At 47.0% G+C, this 24,541-nt stretch overlaps 1 protein-coding gene across 1 annotated transcript in view; it reads right to left on the bottom strand.

Annotated features, from left to right (window-relative positions):
* LOC115549048 (dynein heavy chain 11, axonemal-like) overlaps positions 1-24,541 on the bottom strand; it is a 57,079-nt gene that overhangs the window by 19,674 nt on the left and 12,864 nt on the right. Inside the window, 39 exon segments of the mRNA XM_030364032.1 lie at positions 411-553; positions 1,598-1,721; positions 3,212-3,374; positions 4,045-4,154; positions 5,012-5,095; positions 5,519-5,680; positions 6,161-6,262; positions 6,962-7,099; positions 7,609-7,711; positions 8,348-8,513; positions 8,963-9,167; positions 9,564-9,737; positions 10,092-10,223; positions 10,649-10,799; positions 11,120-11,268; positions 11,623-11,750; positions 12,119-12,251; positions 12,725-12,802; positions 13,599-13,793; positions 14,304-14,396; positions 14,696-14,834; positions 15,405-15,521; positions 15,813-15,958; positions 16,165-16,321; positions 16,635-16,795; positions 17,217-17,348; positions 17,566-17,673; positions 17,756-17,881; positions 18,167-18,331; positions 18,904-19,122; positions 20,258-20,482; positions 20,884-21,006; positions 21,138-21,260; positions 21,636-21,794; positions 21,878-21,961; positions 22,278-22,436; positions 22,987-23,073; positions 23,409-23,525; positions 24,100-24,322. Of these exon segments, the coding sequence (XP_030219892.1) occupies positions 411-553; positions 1,598-1,721; positions 3,212-3,374; positions 4,045-4,154; positions 5,012-5,095; positions 5,519-5,680; positions 6,161-6,262; positions 6,962-7,099; positions 7,609-7,711; positions 8,348-8,513; positions 8,963-9,167; positions 9,564-9,737; positions 10,092-10,223; positions 10,649-10,799; positions 11,120-11,268; positions 11,623-11,750; positions 12,119-12,251; positions 12,725-12,802; positions 13,599-13,793; positions 14,304-14,396; positions 14,696-14,834; positions 15,405-15,521; positions 15,813-15,958; positions 16,165-16,321; positions 16,635-16,795; positions 17,217-17,348; positions 17,566-17,673; positions 17,756-17,881; positions 18,167-18,331; positions 18,904-19,122; positions 20,258-20,482; positions 20,884-21,006; positions 21,138-21,260; positions 21,636-21,794; positions 21,878-21,961; positions 22,278-22,436; positions 22,987-23,073; positions 23,409-23,525; positions 24,100-24,322 (5,503 nt within the window).

Genomic DNA, 24,541 nt, shown 5'->3' with positions numbered 1-24,541 from the left:
ATGGAGAGGGGAGTGATGGATGTAAGGGGAAGAAGGTACATTACATCATGGTGAATTGGAGTAAGACAATAGTTTAAGTAGAAGAACGGTTATGACGGAAAATTCAATGTGGCAATTTCTGTCCCTCTGCTGTGATCTGGCTGTCTTCATGGTTAGCCAAAGGGTGGAAGGGAGGCAGGACGTCAGGTCATTTTGTTCACGGGTTCATTTGGCAATCCTTGTTTCAAGGATTCTTACTGACACACTGTTTTAATTGCATTCCCTACACACGGCCCACTGATCCATGTTATTCGCTATTTCCGCTCGCTTAGAATTATCCATTTTTTTTCAGACTCTAGACCTCACCATGTGAGCCCCTCTTACCGGTGTGCGACAGAATACATTCACGACGAGGGGGAGCGGACCCTGACCTTGAGCTGGCGCCGTATCCTCTCGATGAAGAAGCCCCAGCAGTTGTCCCTGGTGTCCAGCAGGCCCAGCCCCCGTAGCTCCATGCGGATGGACGTCACGATCATGTCCACGTCCTCGTCACTGAACAGGTCAGGGATGTCCCCTGTGGAGCGAGGGAGGACATGGGAGTTGTTTCCCTAAAAGGATCAGGCAGACCCATTGCTTCTCTGAAGATGCTTGCTACTTATGGCCATGTTGTCTTCCGATCATGCCCATTAAACCAAATTCTTTGTCGCCATTAAATCTCTTACAATAAATAATGGTTCATAAAAGAGACAGAAATGAACAAAGACAATATGTAGTTTTCCTTAATCCACTTACACTGAATTCCGATACATGTCATTAAGGAGCAGGCAGGTGGAACAGGTAGGTTTCAAACATTGGGGGTTAAACCCATTACCTTTACGTCTGGAGGTTAACACCCGCCTAACCACATACTATCCAGCCCCAAACAATAACATTTTCATAGATGGAGATGGATGCAACAAAGGATGAGCACTCATTGTGGTGGGCCACTTACTTGCATAACCTGAGTTACAATAGTTTTCATTAATCCTAGTGCAACACCTACTCTCTAAGATTATTCTACCATTTTATGAGCAACAGCAGAGCACGTCTTATGTCTGTCTCTCCCTCTCTCTCTCTCTCTCTCTCTCTCTCTCTCTCTCTCTCTCTCTCTCTCTCTCTCTCTCTCTCTCTCTCTCTCTCTCTCTCTCTTTCTCTCTCTCTCCCTCTCTCTCATGTCCTTGCTAATTCATGTTGTAAAAATTCAAGTAGGCTACCAATGGCTTGACCTCAACAGGTAACTTCAGAAAGAGCTTGATTCACAACTATGACTCTAATGACGCCGTTGTCTGCCAATGACGGCAGATAATTAAGCAGTCCTTCCGTTCTGAATAAGATCTTTAATTGGCTGCCGACCTCGTGATCCCATTCTCAACTGCTGGCGGCTAATGAGAACACACTTGTTGTCACACATAGAAGCTGGATGACAACGTTTGACCTCACACAAACAGGTGGGTGATATCATGGCCATTGAGAAACCAAAGGAGACTCCTGAAATAGCACCCAGGCAAAAGACAGGTCTAATGAGATGATGCGACAGCCGTGGGGGTGTTATGCATCAGATGCTGCTGTATAGTCGAACCCGAGGCCAGCATGTCGTTGATGAGGACCAGGAAGCGTTCGTCAGGAATCTGGGCGTCGGTGTGGAGGAACACGGTCCCGATGTTCTTCACTCCCACCTTGATGTACAGCGCCGCGATGTCGCTCTGGAACACACAGGAGATGGACCATTACAAAATGGAGGCAATATATATCTATATATATATATTCATGTGCAAAGCTTTTCTGACCCTACAACTTTTTTTTTACATTACTTCAAAATCAATGAAATTTGTTCCATAATTGTCTGTGACTTGTATGATATTCAGACTGCCTGACTGTGAATCTTAAAAAGCATGATACAAATCACATAGATAACTTTGAATCCATTTATTCATTGTTAATCTTTTTATTATAAGAAGACTAGCGGTTAAAAAGATTACCCTTTCGTCCAACTTCCAAAAACTCTCCACTAATTACAGCACAGTGTTTATGTAAGTGCGTCTATGTGTGTGTACTAGGGATGGGCACGGTTATTCAAGTAGGCCTATTCCATTATTCGAAATGACGTGGGTATTCGACTTTAGCTGTAGCAGATTATTTTAAATTTTTGCCTAGAGTTAATTAAATATATTCATTAGCTATATTAATTACATATAGTTCATTAATCATGTATACTAATGCCATTTAATACTTGGAATACTTGGCTATACCGGCAACCTCCGTTCCAGCGGAGAGTCTTTTCCACGGCGGGCTTGATTGTAAATCACCTCCGCACCCGCCTATCCCAAGAATGAGTGATGCAGTAGGTGGGCTTATGTGTTATGTTAACTGGAAATGTTTCAGACATACTGTATTTCCTTCTTACACACAATATATTTTTGTTGATGTTCTGTTATATGCGCATCATGCGTAATGCGAGGCAGGCCCATGTGCTGCAAGTGGAGTTCTGTTGATGTCCAAGCCCACCAGTACTTACACTTTTTGCTGTTGTGCTTCAGTTACTTGAATCTATTCAGTTTGTGCCTTAAATTTACTTTAATCTAATTGCAGTTTGTGCCTTAATGCAATACTGTTCATTCATATTCTTGTCAAAAATGATGGTTTTCTTTCAACTCGTTTCGATTCAGCATACTGATTTCTAGTGTTTTTCTCCTTCTAAAATGCTCAATAAATTGAACAAATTGGATTTGATTTCCTTATTTATTTGATAAATAGATGGAAAAAGAACTCATTTGTTTAGTGAAGGCCAGATCACGGAAGAACTTCAGAGTCACACTACATTATGAGGGAGCTACGCTTTATTTATTTTTTTCCGTAGTTCAGTTAACCGGTTACTAGAATTTTTTTAAATCGAATATTCGAATATTGATATGCCTTCAAATGCCCATCCTTAGTGTGTGTGTGTGTGTTTGCACGCATGCCTCTGCGTGTCTTGCTGTATGCGTGCCCTTGTGTCTGTGTGTGTGTGTGTGTGTGTGTGTGTGTGTGTGTGTGTGTGTGTGTGTGTGTGTGTGTGTGTGTGTGTGTCTGCACAGATGCGTCTGTGTGTCTTCCTGTATACGTTCCCTCATGTGTGTGTGTGTGCGTGTGTATTTTTCATTCATAGAAATACCCATACATGTGTGTGTGTTAGTGTGTGTGTGCGTGCGGTCACCCTGAGGTCGTTGATGCCGTAGCCCTTGCGCAGGGTGACCTGGGACACCTCCAGCAGGCTGAGGAAGGCGGCCAGCCGACAGAGGCTCTGCTTGCCGCTCCCCCCCACCCCCACGAGCAGGGCGTTGCCGTGGGGAGCCTCCAGGATGCGACTGATGCGACACCTGCGACAAGTGACAGGTCACGCACCGGTGGTCTCAGCCCCCTCCCCCCGCCCTCGCACCAACGGATCTGGAGTGATGGAGGGGGGCGGATCCGTCGCTGCCAAAACAATCTCTGTAGCCTTTGGCGTGTTGACAAGAGGTTCTTGAGAGTTTGGGTTCTGTTTCATGAAAGCAGACTTCTCTCTCCCTTACAGGCTTGTGGCAGGATCGGGGGAACATCTTTAATCAAAACCTGCTCACGCATTTCTTGGAAAGCAACACCTCGGAAATACAGAGGCAGCTGCTTTATTCACTGCGGGTTAGAAAAACACATCCCCGAGAAATGTATTTTAGAGAAAACTTCATCAACAGTTTCTTTCGTCTGGGGGGTTCTGTCGTAGTCACGTTGAGGCTTTTTTTTTGTCCCAGACTTTTGGGAAACTTAGGAGTGGAAGTATGGCTGCATGAGATTATTTGATTATTAATTTATGGAATTATCCAAACGTGTGCTTGTGTGTGTACTTATGTCTGCATGCATATGTGTCCGTATGTGTGTGTGTGTGACTGCATGTGTTTGTGTGTGTGTGTGTGTGTGTGTGTGTGTGTGTGTGTGTGTGTGTGTGTATGTGTGTGTGTGTGTGTGTGTGTGTGTGTGTGTGTGTGTGTGTGTGTGTGTGTGTGTGTGTCTTACACATGCTGGATGGCCTCCTCAAACAGCACCAGGTTCATGACGGCGTGCAGCTCATTGTAGTGCTCCAGGGCGTCGTACAGAGTCTTCTGTAGCTTCTCCCAGTCAGAGGCCTGACACACACACACACACACAAACCCATACACACCGCAAACGCACACACACACACACACACACACACACACACACACACACACACACACACACACACACACACACACACACACACACACACACACACACACACACACACACACACACACACACACACACACACACACACACACACAAAACACACTCATTAAGCAGTTCTTCCCTGTGTAAAGGGCAAGGAAATCCTTTTAATTCCCTCTCCTTTATTCATCTCCTCTATCCACTGGCAGATGTGGTAGCGAGATCGTCCTCTCATCAGGACGGCTTCACGTTTAATTAAACCCCTATGTCACCAGGAACTGCAATAATAACACTGGCGGCACACCGACTCGTTCATTCCCTAGAAGGCTCGTCGGAGGATTTGAATGCCAAGAAGACTGTCAGTATTTGAGGAGACGATCCGTTTCATCACAAGAAATGTAATGAAGGAAGTAAATTAAATTGAGAGTGACTCCTATCATGGAATGAATAATGGAAAGGTACAGCCACTTAGAATCCGACACTAGGGTGAGCCTATTATGTTGAGGGAGCCTCAGTGAACGCGCAAGTTTACCTGTGTGTGTGTGCTAGAGTGTGAGGGTTTGAAAGAGACTGTGTGTGTGTGTGCATTCGAAACAGTGTGTGTCTGTGTGTGTGTGTGTGTGTGTGTGTGTGTGTGTGTGTGTGTGTGTGTGTGTGTGTGTGTGTGTGCGTGTGTGTGTGTTTGCATATGCTGTGCGTGCGTGGTGCGTGTGTTTGTGCGTGCGTGCATGTGTGTGTGTTTGGGTGTGTGTGTGTGCGTGCGTGTGTGTGTGCGCTTTGTACGAGCTAGCCTCACCTGGTGGTAACGGGGCTCTCCCACTCCGAGGGAGAAGTGACAGTAGACGAGAGGCTGGTGAATGAAGATGGACTCGTCTATACCCTGGAAGGACAGACAAGTCAGAGCCACTCGGACCTCCGAGCCTTGACATCTGTGTGAGTCACAACAACAGTATTGTGCGGAGAGTGACTCAAACTATCCACCTACCACCCAAGTGTTTCAGTGAAAGCCACGCAGAGGTTATTTGGAGGTTATATCTCGGAGTTAATCCATGTTCATATAGAGTTCCTCAACAAAAAGTTGAAAATAACGTACTGGTTTCTGTCCCAAGCTATCCACAGCCTAACTTTTAGTAATCCTTGATTCAAGACGCCTTAATCCCCTGCTCCTTAGCATTTTACATCTGAATTCAAGTCAGGTCCCTTTGGCTCTAGGCGTCTGCTGAAGGACTAGGTAATCAATATGACTGTACTTTGACTTGGCAGAACTGAATGTTTCCCACCACCAGAGAGAACTCGCTTTCACCTCAAAGTATCTCTTGCCGGTGTCGATGAGGATCTTGTTGAAGAGCTCCTCGTCCTTCTCCTCCATCAGCTTGTCTGAGTAGACCCTGGAGCTCTCGTGTAGCCACAGGTGGACCAGCTCGATGGGGTAGCGGATGCAGTCCGGCTGGGCGAACAGGATGCCCTGCTCACGCCAGGAGGACACACGGACGCACGTGACCGGGAGGCGGAGTCACAGCGGGTAGGTCATATGGTAGGGTGGTCAGGTGATTTTTCAATGTAATTTTTCAATGTAAGTAGTGTACATTGGTAGTGAGATTGCAGTTGGATACCAAAACCCTTCATAAACAACGTTTTTAGATAGTTTCAGATAATAATGAAGTTAAGTGGTAAAACTCTACAAAAGGGGTACAATAATTAACCATTAACCAACATTAAATGATGCATTAATAGTTAACTAACAGTTAACTAAAGGTCTATTAATAATAAGTGTGTGTGTGTGTGTGTTTGAACTTGTGTTCACGTGTGTGTGTGTGTGTATGTGTGTGGGTGGGTGGGTTTGTACGTGTGTGTGTTGGTAGGTGAGGGTGCGTTTATGTGTGTGTGCGTTTTTGTGTGTGCAAGTGTGCGTACGTGCATGCATGTGTGTGTTTGTGTGTGTGACCTGGAAGATGTTGGAGAGGTCTCTCAGGTTGAAGATGTAGTGGAAGCGTATGGCGGTAGGCAGGAAGTTCTGGCTGACCTTCTGGTGCAGACAGATAGCTGCCTGCTCAGAGGGAAGCGCAGAGAGACACAGCGTTCATATTCATGAGGTGCACCATGAGAGTTTTGTGTCAAAGGTGTTTGACACTCCGCCATAAGCCTCTGGGTTGGATATCAAATACCTTCAGCGTAACTAGAAGAAAATAAGTTTTCTTTGGATACGTGTGGATTGGAAAGGGGGCACGGCACGGTAAAGACTAATAGACAGACTCATACACGAATCGACATAGGATTATTGTACACAAACTAATAGCTTGGCTCTTAGTAATCAAATTCCTGAGGTATCTGTACTATTGCATTAACAGTTTGCCACCATGATATGTCGCAACCATTATTGCTTCCATGACATGCCTTCCCAGTCCTCATCGACTGCACTCTGGGACGCTTCCTTCTCAAGGCCTTTGGGATGACGGGAGGTTTTCCTAGCCCTTTAGAGGGCTTACGTTTAGGGAAGGGCTTATTAATTGTGAGCCTCTGGAGTCCATTAAGGCTGTCACTGTCATGCACTCAACGTTTAATTAAGTAGTTGACTAGAAAGCGAGTAGGGGTTAGGAGGCAGTTGGTGTGACGGGTGGTCGGACTTGACCCGACGCATCAGAGGGTTCGTTACACGAAACACCTGGGAAGTCTTCCTGAGAAACGATTCAGACTGTCGACTTGAACATGGACATAACTTGCGGAGCAGAGGCTAACGCGGAGCTACCTGTATGAGGCTTCCCACAGAGCGCGAGACCCCGTAGCTGAAGCCCCCCTGCAGGAAGTGAGCCGACAGGATGCTGGAGAAGATGGTGGCCAGGGCCTCGGCGCTCGGGAAGTGGACCGCAAACACAGAGAAGTGTCGCTAGGGAGGGTGGGAGGGGGGAGGGAGGGAGGAGGGACGGAGGGGGGAGGGAGGGAGGAGGGGGGGAGAGGGAGGGAGAGAGGGAGGGAGGAGGGGGGAGGAGGGAGGGGGGAGGAGGGGGAGGAGGGGGGAAGAGGGAGGGAGAGGGGAGGGAGGGAGGAGGGGGGGGAGGGAGGGGGGGAGGAGGGAGGGAGGGAGGAGGGGGGAGGGAGAGAGAGAGAAAGGGAGAGGGGGAGTGAGGAGGTTAGGAGGGAGGAGGGTAGGCGGGAGAGAGGGGGGAGGGAGGAGGGAGGAGGAGGGAGATTTTTTTTTTTTACAACCTTTATTTATTACAACCTTTTGAACTTAAATCTAATTATTTTAGCTACCCAAGATTGTGCAAGATATGAATATTATCCTATTCCATTTAAAAACGTAATCTCACCATGAACTTCACCACGGGCATCTCTTTTACAACTCCATTAATTATTGTGACTTCTCCCTCCCTCTCCCTCCCCCCCCTCCCCTACCTGTAGCCGGGGGTTGACAGAGAAGCTCCCAGCCGTGGGGTTCATGCAGGTGATGTACTGACAGCTGTGGATCTCCTTCAACACCAGCCTCTGTCTGTCATACCTGAGCCATCAAAACAAAACCACCAGTCTGCTGTCAAGCACATATGTGTGTCAGAATACACGGTGTGTGTGTGTGTGTGTGTGTGTGTGTGTGTGTGTGTGTGTGTGTGTGTGTGTGTGTGTGTGTGTGTGTGTGTGTTTGTGTGTGTGTGTGTCAGAATACACAGTGTGTGTTTGTCACACACTGTGTGACAAACACAGTGTGTGTCACACACTTTGTTAATTGAGTCGTGGAGAAGGGGTAGGTTTAAATAAGCATAAGCTTCATCCTACTCTTTTTCAGACATGTTGGGTTAACATTATGACATTTGTTTTGACTATCCTCATTGGATTTGTTTGTTTTTTTGTTTATTTTGTTGTATTACTCGAACATGTTTGAAATAAAAAAAGCAAAATAAATAAATAATGAATGCACAGTGTGTGTTTGTCAGAATACACAGTGTGTGTGTGTGTGCGTCAGAATACACAGTGTGTGTGTGTGTCAGAATACGCAGTGTGTTTGTGTGTGTGTGTGTGTGTGTGTCAGAATACGCAGTGTGTGTGTGCGTGTGTGTCAGAATACACAGCGTGTGTGTGTGTACGAATACACAGTGTGTAGGCTTGCGTGCATGCGTGTGTTTGTGTGTGCGTGTCTGACCAGTGGTGGTAGTCGAGGTGCTGGCGTATCAGTGTGTGAGGCTGGCAGGTCCCGTAGACGTCCACCTCGGGCATGTTGAGGTCGTCGATGAAGTAGATGAGTCTCTTGGCGGCCGGGGGGGCGTAGTTGCGGCCGGCCTTCTTCTCCAGGGGCTTCTCCAGCACTCCTGCAAGGGGGGGGGGGGGGGGGGGTAGATCAATACACAGGGCGGTGGAGGAAGACATCAAGATGATTGATTTACATCATTCAAGTCATTTCTAGATAGGGAATACCATGGTGTAAATCATAGAAACAATGTTTTGATACTTATATAAGAAACACTATGGTATATTTCAATTTCATGGAGTGAGAAAGACACTGTTTTAATAACATTACCTGTAAATAGGTAACAAGGGACTCAAGAAAAATGTGTTCACTACTAGCTGCACTGATGTCCACAGAAATAAATATATTTATTGATATCATTTTTTATCTTTATTTGTTATCGATCTATTTTTATCTATTTTCCGTTCTTATCGGGTAAGGTAGGCAGTGCAGTGCACATAAGACCCCCGTCCAGCTGCCGTTAGACGGTTGACGACGGTGAACGTGCCGCGAGGTGCAGGCCCGACTCACGCTGCAGCACGGCCGAGGTGGTGTAGTAGTTGAAGGGCACCTTGGTCACCACGTAGTCCTCCCCCAGCCGGGACACCTTGTCCCACACCAGGATGGACTTGCCCACCCCGGCGTTGCCCACCAACATGATGGGCTTGCCCCTCTGGAGGAGCAGGTCGATGAAGAAGGTGAGGCAGATGGTCTCCGCCGTGTGGACCAACACCGTCTAGAGGCAACGGGGGTGTAAGATCAGCATACCCCTTATGATGGAGCAAACACACAGTAACGCACGCACGCACGCACGCACGCACGCATTCATCAAACCATTCGGGATGGACTTTATCAGTATCACTGAGTGCGTAAGGTCAGGGTTGTCTTTTGTATCTCGTGTTTGATTTTTTCGGGTATAGCTGTACATGATTAGAGCATTGATCAAACTATTGAGTTGTACAACAGGAGGCTAGAGGGAGGGACGGGCCAAGGACGATGTGAAAGTCGGTAAGGATGGACTTTTATGTCTTTCTGTTATCAGGTATAATTCATATTAATATTTCTGTTTCTCGGCCCCTATGGACGAGATGATGACTCTCTACGGGCTGACTGGTGACCCCGGGCCCCTGACCTGCAGAGGGGCCTCGGGCTCCAGCTCAAAGGGCAGCATCCTCTCGCTCCAGGGCGTGAACTTCTTGGTCTCCGAGTCGATGAAGTAGTCAAAGACGGTTCCCTGGGAGGGGAACTTGACCGCCCTCATCTCCTTGGACCACCAGCGGCTGAACTCGGCGCGGTGGTCGATGAGCTGGGACACAGACGCAGAGACGCTGTGACGACTGGGAGCTGGTCAGGGCTGTGTCCGAACGCCAACGACCCAGACGCGCCAATACACACTTTCTCTCTCATTCAAATGTAATCGAATGAAATGCATTCAATTCTATTAAATTAAAAAAATATCTTAATGTAATCAAACCAAAAAGAGAGGAGTGAAATACAGTCTGAAACAGACACACACACACACACACACACACACACACACACACACACACACACACACACACACACACACACACACACACACACACACACACACACACACACACACACACGCACACACACACACACACAGAGCGGAGGTGGTGGTGGTGGTGGTGCTCACCTGGTCCTGGAACAGCGCCCCTCCGAAGGCCCAGACGCAGGCGAACACAAAGTAGATCTCATACAGCTCCCTGGGGGAGTCGGCCGGGGTGTTGGCCTCCGTCAGCAGGCAGTCCAGCAGGGAGCACAGGGTCTGATATGCACACACACGCACACACACACACACGCACACACACACACACACACAGGCACACACCAATATAATATTGATCATATTTTATTTGCCCCATTAATTTGAAAGATTCCTCCATCCTTCTCCATAGAAAATAAGTTATTCGAATCAATTTTGTTTCTTACATTAAACTTTTATTACACTACGAGTGGTACGACTTAAAATATATATGAACACTGATACAGGTGAGTGTTAAAACTAAAACACTATACCATACTATTTTTTTAAGTACCCCTCTAATGAAACAAAAAAAAAATGACGTTAACTTTTCCAGGTAGTATTTATGTTAAAACAAGTTAACTTTACACCAAGAAGAAGCTCGGAATAAGGGTTTCAGAAACACTAGCTCTCTATAGGAAGAGTGCAGTGAGGATGCAGCCACTTGCCTGCACCATGCTGTTCTCTGGGATGGGTGTGATGGTCTTCAGGTTGCAGCGGACCTGCTCCAGGCAGCAGGGCACGTACTTATCAAACAGGATGGTCAGGTTGGCCCGCTCTGATTGGGCGCTACGGGTGTCAATCCAGCTCGTCACGTACCTGATGGGTCAAGGCCCCCGAAATATATCAGATGACACTTCAATGTTTAACTCTACTGCCATTTACATTTCACAGTGTGTACAATTCATCATTGTGAGTATATATTTAGTTTTTTCATTCAGTTTTTCATCCTTTTTATTATTCTTGTGTACTTTACAGCCAAATTTCCTGTCCGGATTAATAAAGTGTATCATCTTCCCTTATTATCCCCTCAGGAGGATTCAGCACACAGACCAAAACCAAACAACCTGACTCCTGCTAACGATACATCTCTATATTCATCTCCTCGTCCTCCGTGTGCGTGTGAGTGCGGGCCCTACGAGCTCCAGCCCAGGTCCTGGGGGTTGACGTAGAGGATCCCGGCCCGGGACACGGTGGCGGGGGTGGCGGCCCTCAGGTGGGAGATCTCAAAGAGCAGGCGCATGGAGGGGGACAGGCTGATGCGCTCGTTGCTGGCCAGGGTCAGCACCTCCAGGGAGGGAGAGATGGGGGGGATGTCGACTTAGCTCCACAAAATCAACCAGAAACAGCTTCCTTTTAAGTGTCAGGTTTAGCGATAACGCTGAGAATGTGATATGAGTCGTTACTCATTTGGCCTTGTTTGTGTATTGCTATGTTTTTCTTACTCTAATGAGTTACATTTAGATTGTCATTTATTATGAATGAGTCAAACATCAGAGTTTTAGATTAAAGGAAGTGACTTTACCACCGGTTTCTAGAAATAAACACAGAACGGATATTAAAGATACACTGAAAATAAATGAAAGATTCAGTACATTAAAGAGAAAAAGACTGAAGTTGACCACAGAGCTACCAGGGCTACCTTGTTGTCATCCATGACGGTGTTGAGGGACTCGATCCACATGGGGTCGATGTCCCCGTCCAGCACGATCCACTTGGGACTGTCGTGGCCCACCGAGGTCATCTCCCTCATGGTGGAGGAGAACAGACCTGAGGGGGGAGGGTTACCCTTTAACAATGGGTCACGTGTGAACGCTAATGTGTACCCCTGACCGGTGAACACACCTGAGGGGCGCGGAAGGCTGGAGTTACACTATGAGGGCTTCAGTTCATGAGATTACTTGGATTCATATATTTTATTAAACCGTTCCCTATTGTGCGCCCTTCATGGACAGCACAGTGACGACGTGGGTTGAAAGAGAAAGACTGAACGACGAGGTCGTTCCGAGGTGTAATGCCTGTCTGTGTAACATGCCAAATCTGATTGAGCGCTGCCGTGGTTAAGTCATGATATTGGAATGAACCCCCTTTGAGTCCCCAGCCTCCCCCTCTCCCTCATGCAACGTAGTCCTCCGCACCGTCCTTCCACTCCCTGGTGGCCGGGTGCAGGTAGCCAAACAGCTCGTCGGTGGTCACCGCCTTGGGGTTCATGTCGCTCCACACCGGCTTCATCTGCATGTTGGCGTAGGTCCTGTGCAGGGTCTTCAGGATCTGATGGAGGAAGGCCCGTTGAACCAACGCTAGAGGAACGGGGACGGGGTCATTGTGGCCCCGTCGTACATAACTAAACATATTCTGTGTGGTTGTTTTTGTCCTTTATGTAACTGCATGCGTGTGCTTTGCATCCGAAGGTTAAAATGACTCTGGGCTAAGAATGGACTTTCATTAGGTAGTGAAATAAAGGGGGTGCTGCTCATGTTAGTAGTAGGCAAAGCTATGTTGTGTTTAGTTATTGGCTTGTTGAATACGGAGAGATTGTTTGCTTCAACCCATAGCGTTTCATACCACTAATCAGGAGGATTCTGCATGGTTAATGAGAGAGGGTTGAGCACAATTGTGCAGAAACGTTCAATATGAACTCAATTGGCACAGACGTTCAGGGTTCAGGGTGCACCATTAAAAGGACAGCTCACATATCGTGCAGCAGATGAGAGTTACTGTATTGGACAGGCTTCATGACCTACCTGGCTCTTGCCTGTTCCCGGTCCTCCGACTACAAACACAGAATGTCTGACTGCCAACAACTCCTCCAACTGTGTCACCTATACAAAAACATGAATGTGATGTATGTATTGATCACATTACATTGGATGTATATATGATACATCTCAAAAGCAGTTTCACACTCACAAACTGTGAAAGTGCTGGTATGCTGAATGATATGCAATTGTAGCATTCCATGAGATTTGTATATTCCCAATAGTCCTAACAATTTTTTTTCATCCATGTTTTCATTTCATTTCCTCAGAATCAGAATGCGATTCATTTCCAAATCGGTTGCCCACGGGACAACAAGGAATTGTTCATTATATTTTGTGGCAAGGAAGAATTGAAAAATACAAAATTCAAAAGTACGGTTATCAAAAAGTGTGTATCAAAGAACAATAATATCCACACACTCTGATCAGATATATCAACATTATCTGATCAGATATGTCAACACAATCTGATCAGATATGTCAACACACTCTGATCAGATATGTCAACACACTCTGATCAGATATATCAACAATCTCTGATCAGATATATCAACATACTCTGATCAGGTACATCAACACACTCTGATCAGATACATCAACACACTCTGATCAGATACTGTATATCAACAATCTCTGATCAGATATGTCAACAATCTCTGATCAGATATGTCTACACACTCTGATCAGATATATCAACAATCTCTGATCAGATATATCAACAATATCTGATCAGATACATCAACGACCTCTGATCAGATATGTCAACACACTCTGATCAGATACATCAACAGACTCTGATCAGATCAACATGCTCTGATCAGATACAGTATATCAATATCTTATAAACCATGAGCAGTACCTTGAGGATGAAGTTCTCCTCGGGCTGCAGGCGCAGCTCGCTGACCGACTGGCGCACGGCGTTCTCCAGCTCGGGGTCCCTCTTCCTGGGCACGTCCAGCTGGGGGAAGAGGTCGCTGATGAGCCCCAGGAAGATGGGCACGTCGCTGGTCACGATCTTGGGCAGGTTGAAGTCCCTCAGAGCCCGCATCAACACCTAGGAGGAGAGAGGGGATGGTTACCCTAGAGGATTACACTCGTCCTGCTCAGGGTCAGGTGCTAACGAGTTTATGCAGCTTGAAAGACCGATCTGTTCTACTCTACAGGGCTTGGCCAAAAAGGTCAGCAACAAATGTGTAGTTAAGTGTCTTTGGTTTATGTATTTACAAACAACAATGTAGATACAAATTTGATATTAGTAGGTACAGACGTATATATCCTTGCTTTATGTGTACGGTATTTATTTTACTTAGTTTCTTCTGTTTTGAATTATGATTATGATTCGGATTTTGAGTCAAATATTTGACAACAATATGAAGGCAGCAACATGAGGACAATAGAGATGATTTCTAACAGGAATAACAATTGTCATTATATAAGGATGTGTTTGATTTACTTTTGAAGTATAACAATAGCCTGAATTAGATAGGAATGAATCAGATTACATGAAATATCATTGAAAGTCTGTAGTAGCCAGCCTTGTGTATCCCCAGTGACGAGTGAGTACCTGCTCCTCAGGCCGGCTCCTCTCCTCCCTCTTCAGAGACCCGGCCACCACCAGGACCGACTTGATGGCCCTCAGACCCCAGTCATAGTGATCCTGGGAGGCAGATGGAAGGCATAGAAACGTTGAAAGAAGCCAATGCAAACAATATTGTTGCCGTTGAGATACAAAACAGTACTGCATGTGTGTAAATGATGTCCCATAATGATAGTAACAAAGGACGAAAAGCAACAGTATAGTGCTTCTGTACTTGATTTGTACATACACATCTCCACCGAAGAGAGATGCAATCAAAATTAACATACTCCACCTAAAGGACACCATTCCTCTGACTTCCATACAAATGACTGATGGACACATGTCCAATGTATGTGTGCTTGCAGATGACCCTGCACCTGTTTGGACAGCAGCTCTTTGCACAGCGTGTACAGGCTGATGAACTTGCGTGCCAGCAGACGGGCGTCGATGAAGCCCTCGGCGACCAACATGATCTCACAGATCAGCTCGAAGTCCGGGATCACCATGGCACAGGGCCTGCATGGTCAACCCACCAGCAGGGCATAAGGCAAGCCTTTAGTGTTCGATTGCCATTTCACCACTGTAGTTCCCATAATGCATTGCTTTCCCCCTAGATCCTTACACCTTTATCCCCTTAGCTTAACGTAACCATCAACCAAGGAGGCAGAATACTCAAGTGGCTTGGGTGTTCGATTCCCATTCAAAAGGTTCATGGTTCAATCCCCAAAGGCTGAAGCTACTAATTCCTTAAAGCTTGTATCTCATTATAAATGGCATTTGGCATAATGTCTAAAAAGCAGTAAAACAGTAAAACTCAAACAGAAACTAGACACAATGATTTCACACTTTGCACCTAAAGTTTACATTTATTTTACCTTATCTAACAGCTACTACTTCTACTACTACAACTACCACTACTACTACTAGTACTACTACTACTACTACTACTACTACTACCACTACTATTACTATTATTACCACTCTTCTACAGTGAGTACTACTACTACCACTACTACCACTATACTACTAGAGTACTGCTACCACTATACTACAGCGAGGGCTCCCACTCCCCTCAGTGTCTCTGACCTGAACAGGGCCTTGAGGTTCTCAGGAAGCTCCGCCCTCCCGGCGTAGCCAGGGTTCAGAGTGATGAAGATCCCCACTGTAGGCCTCAGCTCTATCTCCTCCCCCAAGAAGTGGAACCTGCACACACACACACACACACACACACACATGCACACACACACACACACACACACACACACACACACACACACACACACACACACACACACACACACACACACACACACACACACACACACACACACACACACACACACACACAAACACCCACGTGCTCAAACGCACACATACACACACCCACAGAAACACACACAGCATTTGCAGTTATATCAATTTATAATTACGTTCATTAATAATCATATATTTTGTATATTGTTTGACCAAGCTATTCGATGCATGTTATCTGACCTCTGTTTCTTGTTGCGAACAGCATCCTGTATGGTCTTGACCTGCACGGCCACCACAGACAGAACCTCCACAGAGATCCTGTTGAACTCATCAAAGCAGCCCCATACGCCTGTCTGAGCCAGCCCCTTGTAGATGTTCCCTATGGACTACAGTCAAGCAAGACATTGACCATCAACCCACCTTTAGATAGTGTTTTATGTGCAAGAATGCAACGTGAACTTAGAAGATATAAAAATGTAAAAAAACAATAATTCATAATCACATACATTTGAGACATGCAATTTATCTAAGATTAATCAGAGCGAAATATTACAAATCGAGTAGACTTGAGAGAGTGTGTAGCCATCCCCACCTTGTAGTCCATCTGTTCTGAGCAGTTGAACACATAGACCATGATGCCGAGCGAGCGGCCCAGGTCCTTGGTGGTCTCTGTCTTGCCGGTCCCGGCTGGGCCAGAGGGGGCGCCACTCATGGTCAGATGGAGGGACTGAGTCAGGGTGATGTAGCATCTGTAGAAGGGAATGGTTTGTTATTGAGGGCTGCAGTAAGGAGATACTGTACTCACCATGCAAGGAAGAAGACAGCAGAATCACACTGCCAAAACTATTTGTTCAGGTAATATCCAGTTTTAGACATTACACAAGGATATGCTAGTGTACATTTATTAAGACTTATTAACACTCAACAGCTTTATTAGGATATTTACTGGTTAGGATAATATTGTGGCTGTGTGTGTGTGTGTGTGTGTGTGTGTGTGTGTGTGTGTGTGTGTGTGTGTGTCAGTGTGCACGTGAGTGTGTGTGTGTGCGTGTGTGTGTGTACCTGTCAGTCAGTGGGGTGATGACCAGTCTGTTGGTGTTCCCCAGGTACTCGTAGCTGAACTGGAACTGGGCGTCGCAGATGTTTACGTAGCACTGCCGGCTGTCCTCGTCCCAGCGGTGCCGCAGCTGGGACAGCCACGCGAAGGCCTGGCCCGTCGTCACCTAGGAGACCCAGGAGCCCCGGGAGGGGATGGGAGGAGTTACAGCAGCAGAAGGACACGGCGACTCAGGCAGGAGAAGATCAATAGAAAATACATCAAATACAAATGTATACACTTTTACAAAGAAATTAAACAAATTCTTATATGTATATGCATAGAGTACAAATGATGAAAATAACATATATTGATAATATAGATAACTATCAACAGAATATAGGGTGATGTGAAAAGTATAAACAGAAATAAATATGGATAAAACAGCCAATATGGTCAAGTAGTTAGCATATTGTTACATAAATATAAGTGACATCACAAAAGTGTGTCAGAGGGTGAAGTGATTGCTGACATGTGATCAATCATCGGTTGAGTCTCATGTTGTGTGTGTCTGTATTAGGACCCCAGCTAGGGTGACCCGTCGGTACCTTCTGGGCGATCAGCTTGGCCACCACGTCGCGGGCGTGGACGTCGATGGTGCAGATGGTCATGATCTTCTGCCGGTCGCCCGGCGTCAGCTCCCCCAGCAGCATGTGGATCAGGGAGTTCAGCTGGGTGATCTGTGGGGCGGTGAGGGGACAAAAGAGCCTTTAACCCGACCCTTTCGGTTCAACATCGACGTATAAGGCTTTGAGATCTCAAAATGACCGCGGAACAATGTGTGTTGGTGTTCTACCTCATTTCGTCCTGGAGAACATTTAGTTATTTGACATTGTGTTGATCACCAACAGAAGCTGCAACACATTACACTTAATAAACAGCCGGAGTCAGTCGCACCTGTTTCTTGTTGTAGTCTTTCAAAGCCGTCTCAAACCCTTCCTCCACCCTCTCGAATGCGATGCCCACATCCGTGGCCCACCACACCTGGCTCCCGGTCAGACCCACCTGAGAAAAAACACTTTGGTTTGTGTGTAAACCCCAAGAGTCGAAGTAGAGACACGAGCAAGATGGGACGCCCTGAGCGGACCTGTGCAGGGTAGTCAAAGAGCCACTGGTCTCGCGGCTTGTCTTCGTACGCGGCCACAGCCTCCTGGATCTCCTTCCGCACCGTGCTGCACATGGTGCTCTCAAGGGCACTCAGCCAGCACTCAGCCTGAGAACAGGATCACAATGACATGGCGGTCCACAATTAAAGTCAAATATATTAATTTATATTGTCTAATTCTAATCTACGCTGAAAAAAATACTCTACTCTAATATCATAAGATATACAGAGCCATTAATGAACAAAAGAACGGTTCAATGGCGTTTGGAATGCTTTGAACACGAATAAAGATATTCAATATAACATTGAGAGAATAAACGGATCCTGTTCAAAGGGAAGGTTACACACACGCAGTTTGTGGATTAATTGGCACGCGCAGTTCAGCGTTCACACCTGTCCTTCGCAGACGCATGGTTCAGAGAAGGCCACGTATTCTCCCTCTCGGCTGTACATCCCCATGGCAACCGCCTCCCCATCGCTGCCTCCACCTCCACGCTCTGAATCCTTGAAGCGGAGATCTGCTATGTTGTCAAACAGCTTCAGAAGGTGCTTGGTTACCTGGTGGGTAGACACACACACGCGCACAGCGCACATGAAAGAGGAGGTCGTTATCAGACATTAACTGCAGAAATTCTGTTTTGATGAGGATTTCAACCCTGACCAGCCTTTTTTGACTGATCTTTTATTCTGTTGCTCAAAAACTGAAAATGGGTCAAACTAAATCGAAAGAGAGCACTTGACTAGACTTGTTTTTAGAGTGCACAAGAGTTCTATAAAGTGGTTGCAGGTTAGGCTATTTGCAGGCTAGGCTATAATGATCTTACCCTATTGCTATTTAAATGTTAAAGACTATACCCTAACCTAAGCCATCCATTGTGCAAACCCAAACCATAACCTACCCTACCCCTAAGCTCCTTTAACCGACTTAACCCGTCCCCTAACTGTAAACTTCAAGTTAAGGCTAAACCCGTCCCTAACACCCACACATGATTCAATGGAAAATGTAATCGTCATTTGGGAATGCTTTGACCCTTAGCTCTTAACACAGCTTCCTTCTTTCAATAGAATCGTTTAAGCCCTAACCCTAACCCCGAACCCCGTCCCACGTCGACGCTCCCGGTTCTCTCCACCTGTTTGGGCTGGGTCCCCTTGGAGACAATCTCCAGCAGGTCGGTGGCGGAGACGAAGTAGAAGCGGGGGAAGGTGAGCCTCTTGGTCTCCAGGTACTCGGCCAGGGCCTTCTCACACACCGACAGCCTCTGCTGCAGCGCCTCCAGCTGCTCCTGGTAGCCCGGCCGGTTGGTCACCTGCACCACGTTGCTGGTCTGCACCACCTCCGTCATCAGGCCCTGGCCGGAGCGCGTGGGGCCACGGGGGGAGGGAAGAGACCACACAGTAGTTTAACTAAGATATGGAAATGAGATGGTGGGAAATACTGATAGAAGGGTGGCCAATAGAGTGAATAGAGTGTGTGTTTTTGTCTGTGTGTGTCTTTTTATTTTAGAATTGGGGTTTGCACAAGTAAAGCAGATGATTTAAGGCCACACCCCGCCAAAAAAAAGCAATAATTGTAAGACTTCTATTACAGTAATGATAAAGCATAACAATTATCTCAACTATTAGACTACTAGAGCTCATATGAGAAATGCTAATCACCACAAGCTTGGGAATGGGAACCAGACAAATCTGCAGGGTCATGGCAAATGCGTCTAGCGTCCCTCCCAGTTTTCTAGCAGACATGGCCCTAGCGGGTCCATCACAACCATTTATCTAATATTGGGGGGGTTTGATATGTTGACCGTACAGAGTAGAGGCCTATGGGAGCACCATTATTTCATAAACACCCAAGATGGCTGCCACCGATGTGTCACACGTTCCATTGGTCTGATGGGTTGTAGGTCGATCAAATTGCGTACAGAGTCGTTTTGGTCTATGCCTATCGATAACTCCCCTTGGAAATCAAAAATTAACTGAGAGACTCCAGACCAATATGCTTTAGCGAATTCCTCTGGCAATGTCAGGTGATATTACAAGCAACAGCAATGGACAACTCCTGCCCTGTCACAGCTCTGAAAGTATAGCTGTTTTAGGACACAACCTGGGGTTTACACAGATTTCTGTTGTACAAACAACCACAACCACTTCCAACAACCAAATCATAGATCCTATCAGTTAATTAGAGGACGTGTGTGTTTGTGTGTGTGTGTGTGTGTGTGTGTGTGTGTGTGTGTGTGTGTGTGTGTGTGTGTGTGTGTGTATGCGTACGTTTGTGTACTTGTGAGTGTGCGCGTGTGTGTGCGTGTCTGTGTGCTCGTGTGTGTGCGTGTGTGCAAGTGTGTTGGTATGTGTGCGTGTGCTTATACGCGGGTTTGTGTGTGTCTGTTTGTCTGTATGTGTGCGCGTGTGTGTGTGTGTGTGTGTGTGTGTGTGTGTGTGTGTGTGTGTGTGTGTGTGCGCGCGTACGTGTGTGGTGTGTGTACTCACCTGGAAGTCAGAGTGTATGCCCTGGAAGCGCTCTGCGTCGTGGGCCAGCTGGCAGCGGATGTCGTGGCTGTTGGTGAAGATGCTGTTGAGGTGGGCCCAGGTCCTCTGCACCGACAGCCAGGAGCTGATCACCAGGTCGGCCACCATCAGCCGCCGCTGCCAGCCGCTCACCTCCGCCTGGAAGTACTCCACGTACTTACTCATCAGGATGTTCTGCAGCTGCACCTGAAACACACACGCACACGCACAGGGGCCGGAAGGGTTAAAGGACATCCCATTAGGGATGCACGGGATGGGGAAAATAATACAATTTAAATATCATTTGTGGAAATATTTTACTTTAAATGGTGGTTGCTTTCACACAAAGGTAATTTGGCAAAACACAGTTTTTCATCTTGAAATGTTTTAAATGGAAATTTGTCACTTAAATTCTCATCCCTGCAAATGCGATGCTAATTATGTCACTCTTGTAAACTAAAGTACTACAATGTCTTTAGTATTCCCTTGTGATCCCTAGTTTAAATCGAATCATTTTAAAACGTGGGGATGTTTCCTAAAATTGTGTGCAGTGTACGTGATTGAACTCTTAAAAATGACTTCAGAGAGTCAGCACAGCACACACTCACCTGGTTGTCCTCCAGCGTCTCTATGAGGTTCTCGTCTGCTTTGAGCAGGGGTGTTCCTGTGTTGGCGTGGGTCTCATAGGACAGAGCCATCACGCTCCATGTCTGGGTGATCTCGGCCAGCACCTGACCAACAGTGCAATGTTCTCTATAAGTCTGAAATCTGCTAAACATCTGTTGAATACGCTGAAGTAATTGCTGACACGGAAGCATTTCTCTCACATCGCTATTGTTCAGTGTCTTCACCCCCGTCCTACCTTCTCTATGCCCATCTCCTTCACCGCCTTGTCCACGATGTTCTTCACCTCGTCCTCCACCCGGTGGAGCTGTAGCTCCAGCAGGTCCCCCAGGGTGGTGCTCTCGTTCATCACAAACCTCACCTGATGGGGGGCGGGGAGAGAGAGGGAGAGAGAGTGCAAGCGATAACACACCTGATCGGGTTTCCTTTCGGGTTCATCTCGATAGAGAATAGTCTGAGGTCCTTTTTATGCACTACCAAAATAAAATAAACGAAGTAAATAAATCACTTTCTAATAAAGTTGGCTTACCCATTCCTGAAGCTACTCTGCACAGTCCTGTTTTCCCAACAAGGGTGTTTGTATATACACTGTTCCCAGCCTCACTTGTAAAGTCGCGTTGGTCTGCTGAACGCCTCAATGTAAACGTCAGAGAGGTTTGGAAGACAGAGGTGACAGAGCGGCGGCGTTGGGTTCCCCCGCCCCCCCCCCCCCCCCCCCCCCCCCCCCCCCCCGTACCCCGGTGGTGTTCATCAGCTGCTGCCAGTGCCTCTCGCGGACGGCCGAGTTCTGCAGCTCGTTGACGGCCCTCAGTGAGGTCAGCATGTTCTTCACCGTGGCCTCCAGGCCCGCGTACACGTTCCACACGCGCACCTCCTTATCCAGCGTCTTCATCTCCTGTCCACGCACACACACAGGATCATGGAGTCTGTACACGTTCACTAAGTTGTATTGAAGATGTGTTTGTGAGATGGGTGCACCTTTGCGAACCGCCTGAGCTCCATGTCCATCTGCTCTACGTTGATCTCCTTCCACGGGGTCTTGGTCCACTCCTCTATACTGGTCTGAGGAGAGGAAGATTGAAGCTTTGCATTTGTAACGATGCCCCTTGAAAGAGGGGCAAAGCACAAGGATGAGCTGCACCGAAACACACAACTCAACAATCTAGTGGATACCATCTGTGTTTTGTTCTCTCTTTGGAAATTAAAGTTGAACCTCCATTTCTACCCCCAAGTTCTATTGAATGTATTAGCTATTCAAAACAACACAATTAGAGTAAGGGTTAGGGTAACTAGTAAGGGATAGGGTTATATAGGGAATTACTTTTACGAGACGACCATACAGTTTGAATGTACCTTGGATGTATGTGTGGATTTATACCTTGACAAAGATGACCATGTCCCAGACCGCCTTGACCAGAATGAGGTCAGAGCGACACTGGCGCAGCTGCTTGTAGTCAGGGAAGCTGACCTCAAAAAGGTCAGCCGTGTCCTGCAGCTTCTGCATCTCGGCCTCTAAAGCAGCTACTGATCGATTGGTCTGGAGAGGGACAGAGAGAGAGAGAGAGAGAGAGAGAGAGAGAGAGAGAGAGAGAGAGAGAGAGAGAGAGAGAGGGAGAGAGAGAGAGAGAGAGAGAGAGAGAGAGAGAGGATGTGACATACAGAGCGAGAGTAAGAGACACATTTTTGATATGGCAGCCAATGCCTCAACTCACCTACCCTCGCTCTCTCTCACACACACTAATTCAAACACACACACACACACACACACACACACACACACACACACACACACACACACACACACACACACACACACACACACACACACACACACACACACACACACACACACACACACACACTAATTCAAACACACACACAAAAAGCATACACACACACACTGACGCACACATACAGCACCTTATCATTTATTAACACACCTCATTAAAATTTTACTCAACCAACCTATTTTTTTTTTTTCATTCTGCTGTGCGAGGGCTCGCACTGCTTTAATAAATAGGTATATCTAAACACGTACATTAGCATCAGCACAGATAGACACACAGTATGCATATCCGCCGCCTCACCTTATCAATCATTTTATACGGCTCGCTCACGCTGACTTTGAAGATGACCTCTGTTCGGTACACCTCTCTGAACTCGTGCTGCTTCACCTAGGAAAAACCCCACCAGACATTTGTTTTTCAATTCCCAGCGTGTTGCGCTTCAAATGTATATTGCATAATCTCATCAACATCTCCAGTCGGCAGCCGGACGCAGGGTCAAGGGGGCTGCAGAGGTGGAGAAGGGGAGGTGGGGGGGGGACTGGGAGGCTGGCTGTGGCGTCATACATTATGCAGGGGAGGAGGTGGTGGTGGGGAAACAGAGACGGTGGAGAATGTGATAGCGGGCCCCTCGGTTGAAAGGGGTTTTGGTCACGCTGATACCTCACCGTCGCTCCTCAGCCAGAGGACACGCCGGCACACACTGAGACACGCTGAGGGCTCACCTCGAAGCGGGCGCACTTCCTGCGGATGACCGCCACCTCGTTGGACTGCAGCGGGGCGACTTCGTGCTTCACCGTGAAGGCGATCTTCTTCAGGCTCTTCCACTTCTCAGGCAACTCCTGACAACAGAGGCAAGCAGTGGAAAGAGTTAAAGTGGAAGTAATGTCCATGGAAGCTTCAATCTTATGAGGTGTGAGAGGGAGGAAACAAGTATAAACACGGAAAAACAAGTGTGGCACAAGATAAAGCCCTTATTTAAATGGTTGTTTTTACACTTCCATTTACTGCCGAAAAACAGTGTTGCTCATTAGCACCGTCTTTGATTTTATTATCTTCAATGACAATAGCAATTTAATTCAAAATAATATGTAACACAATTAATACAATAATACAATTATTAAATATAATAATAATCATCTGTTAAAAAAAAGTTTTGTGAGACTTGTGGTTAGACTTAGGTATCCCTTCCCTTTACCGTTACTTTAGCTCGCCAACCCTTATTGTAACCCTTGTTATTGTTACCCTAGCCCTAGCCCCCTATGCTAATGTTATATCATAATGCTTAATACCGCCTTAACTATTGTTTATTAATGGTCAGTTAATGAACTCTCATTGTAAGGTGTTACTGTATGGAGGTAGCCTGTGTGAATGGGGTTGTGCGTGCGTGTTTGTGTGCACTCTTCTCCACCCCACCTCCAGCTGGGCGTACACGCTCTCGGGGAGCTGCTGGCCGTAGGTCTTCAGCAACTCGGCCGTGGACATCAGGGGCTTGAAGTGCTGCTCCGTGCTGATCTGCCGGTCCCTGATGGCCATCAGGTGGCCCATGATGTCCACCAGGCCCGCGTAGTCCCCGTCAGACACCTTGCTGCCCAGACCCTGCACCGCGTCGTGGACGAAGGAGGACAGGTCCCTCACACTGGGGAAGAGAGGGCCAGAGGGGGAGGGGGGAGAGAGGGCCGGAGGGGGAGGGGGGAGAGAGAAGGTCATAGGGGGAGGGGGGAGAGAGAGGGTCAGAGGGGGAGGGGGGAGAGAGGGCCAGAGAGGGAGGGGGCAAATTTCTTGCATATTTCTGAACTTTATCATATAGATTTTTTTATCTGTGTCTGGTGGGGTGTGTGTAATTATCTATTTCTAT

This window comes from Gadus morhua, chromosome 8, assembly GCF_902167405.1.
Source record: "Gadus morhua chromosome 8, gadMor3.0, whole genome shotgun sequence".
In the NCBI taxonomy this organism is placed as follows: Eukaryota; Metazoa; Chordata; class Actinopteri; order Gadiformes; family Gadidae; genus Gadus; species Gadus morhua.
This window is presented reverse-complemented; position numbering and strand designations above follow the sequence as displayed.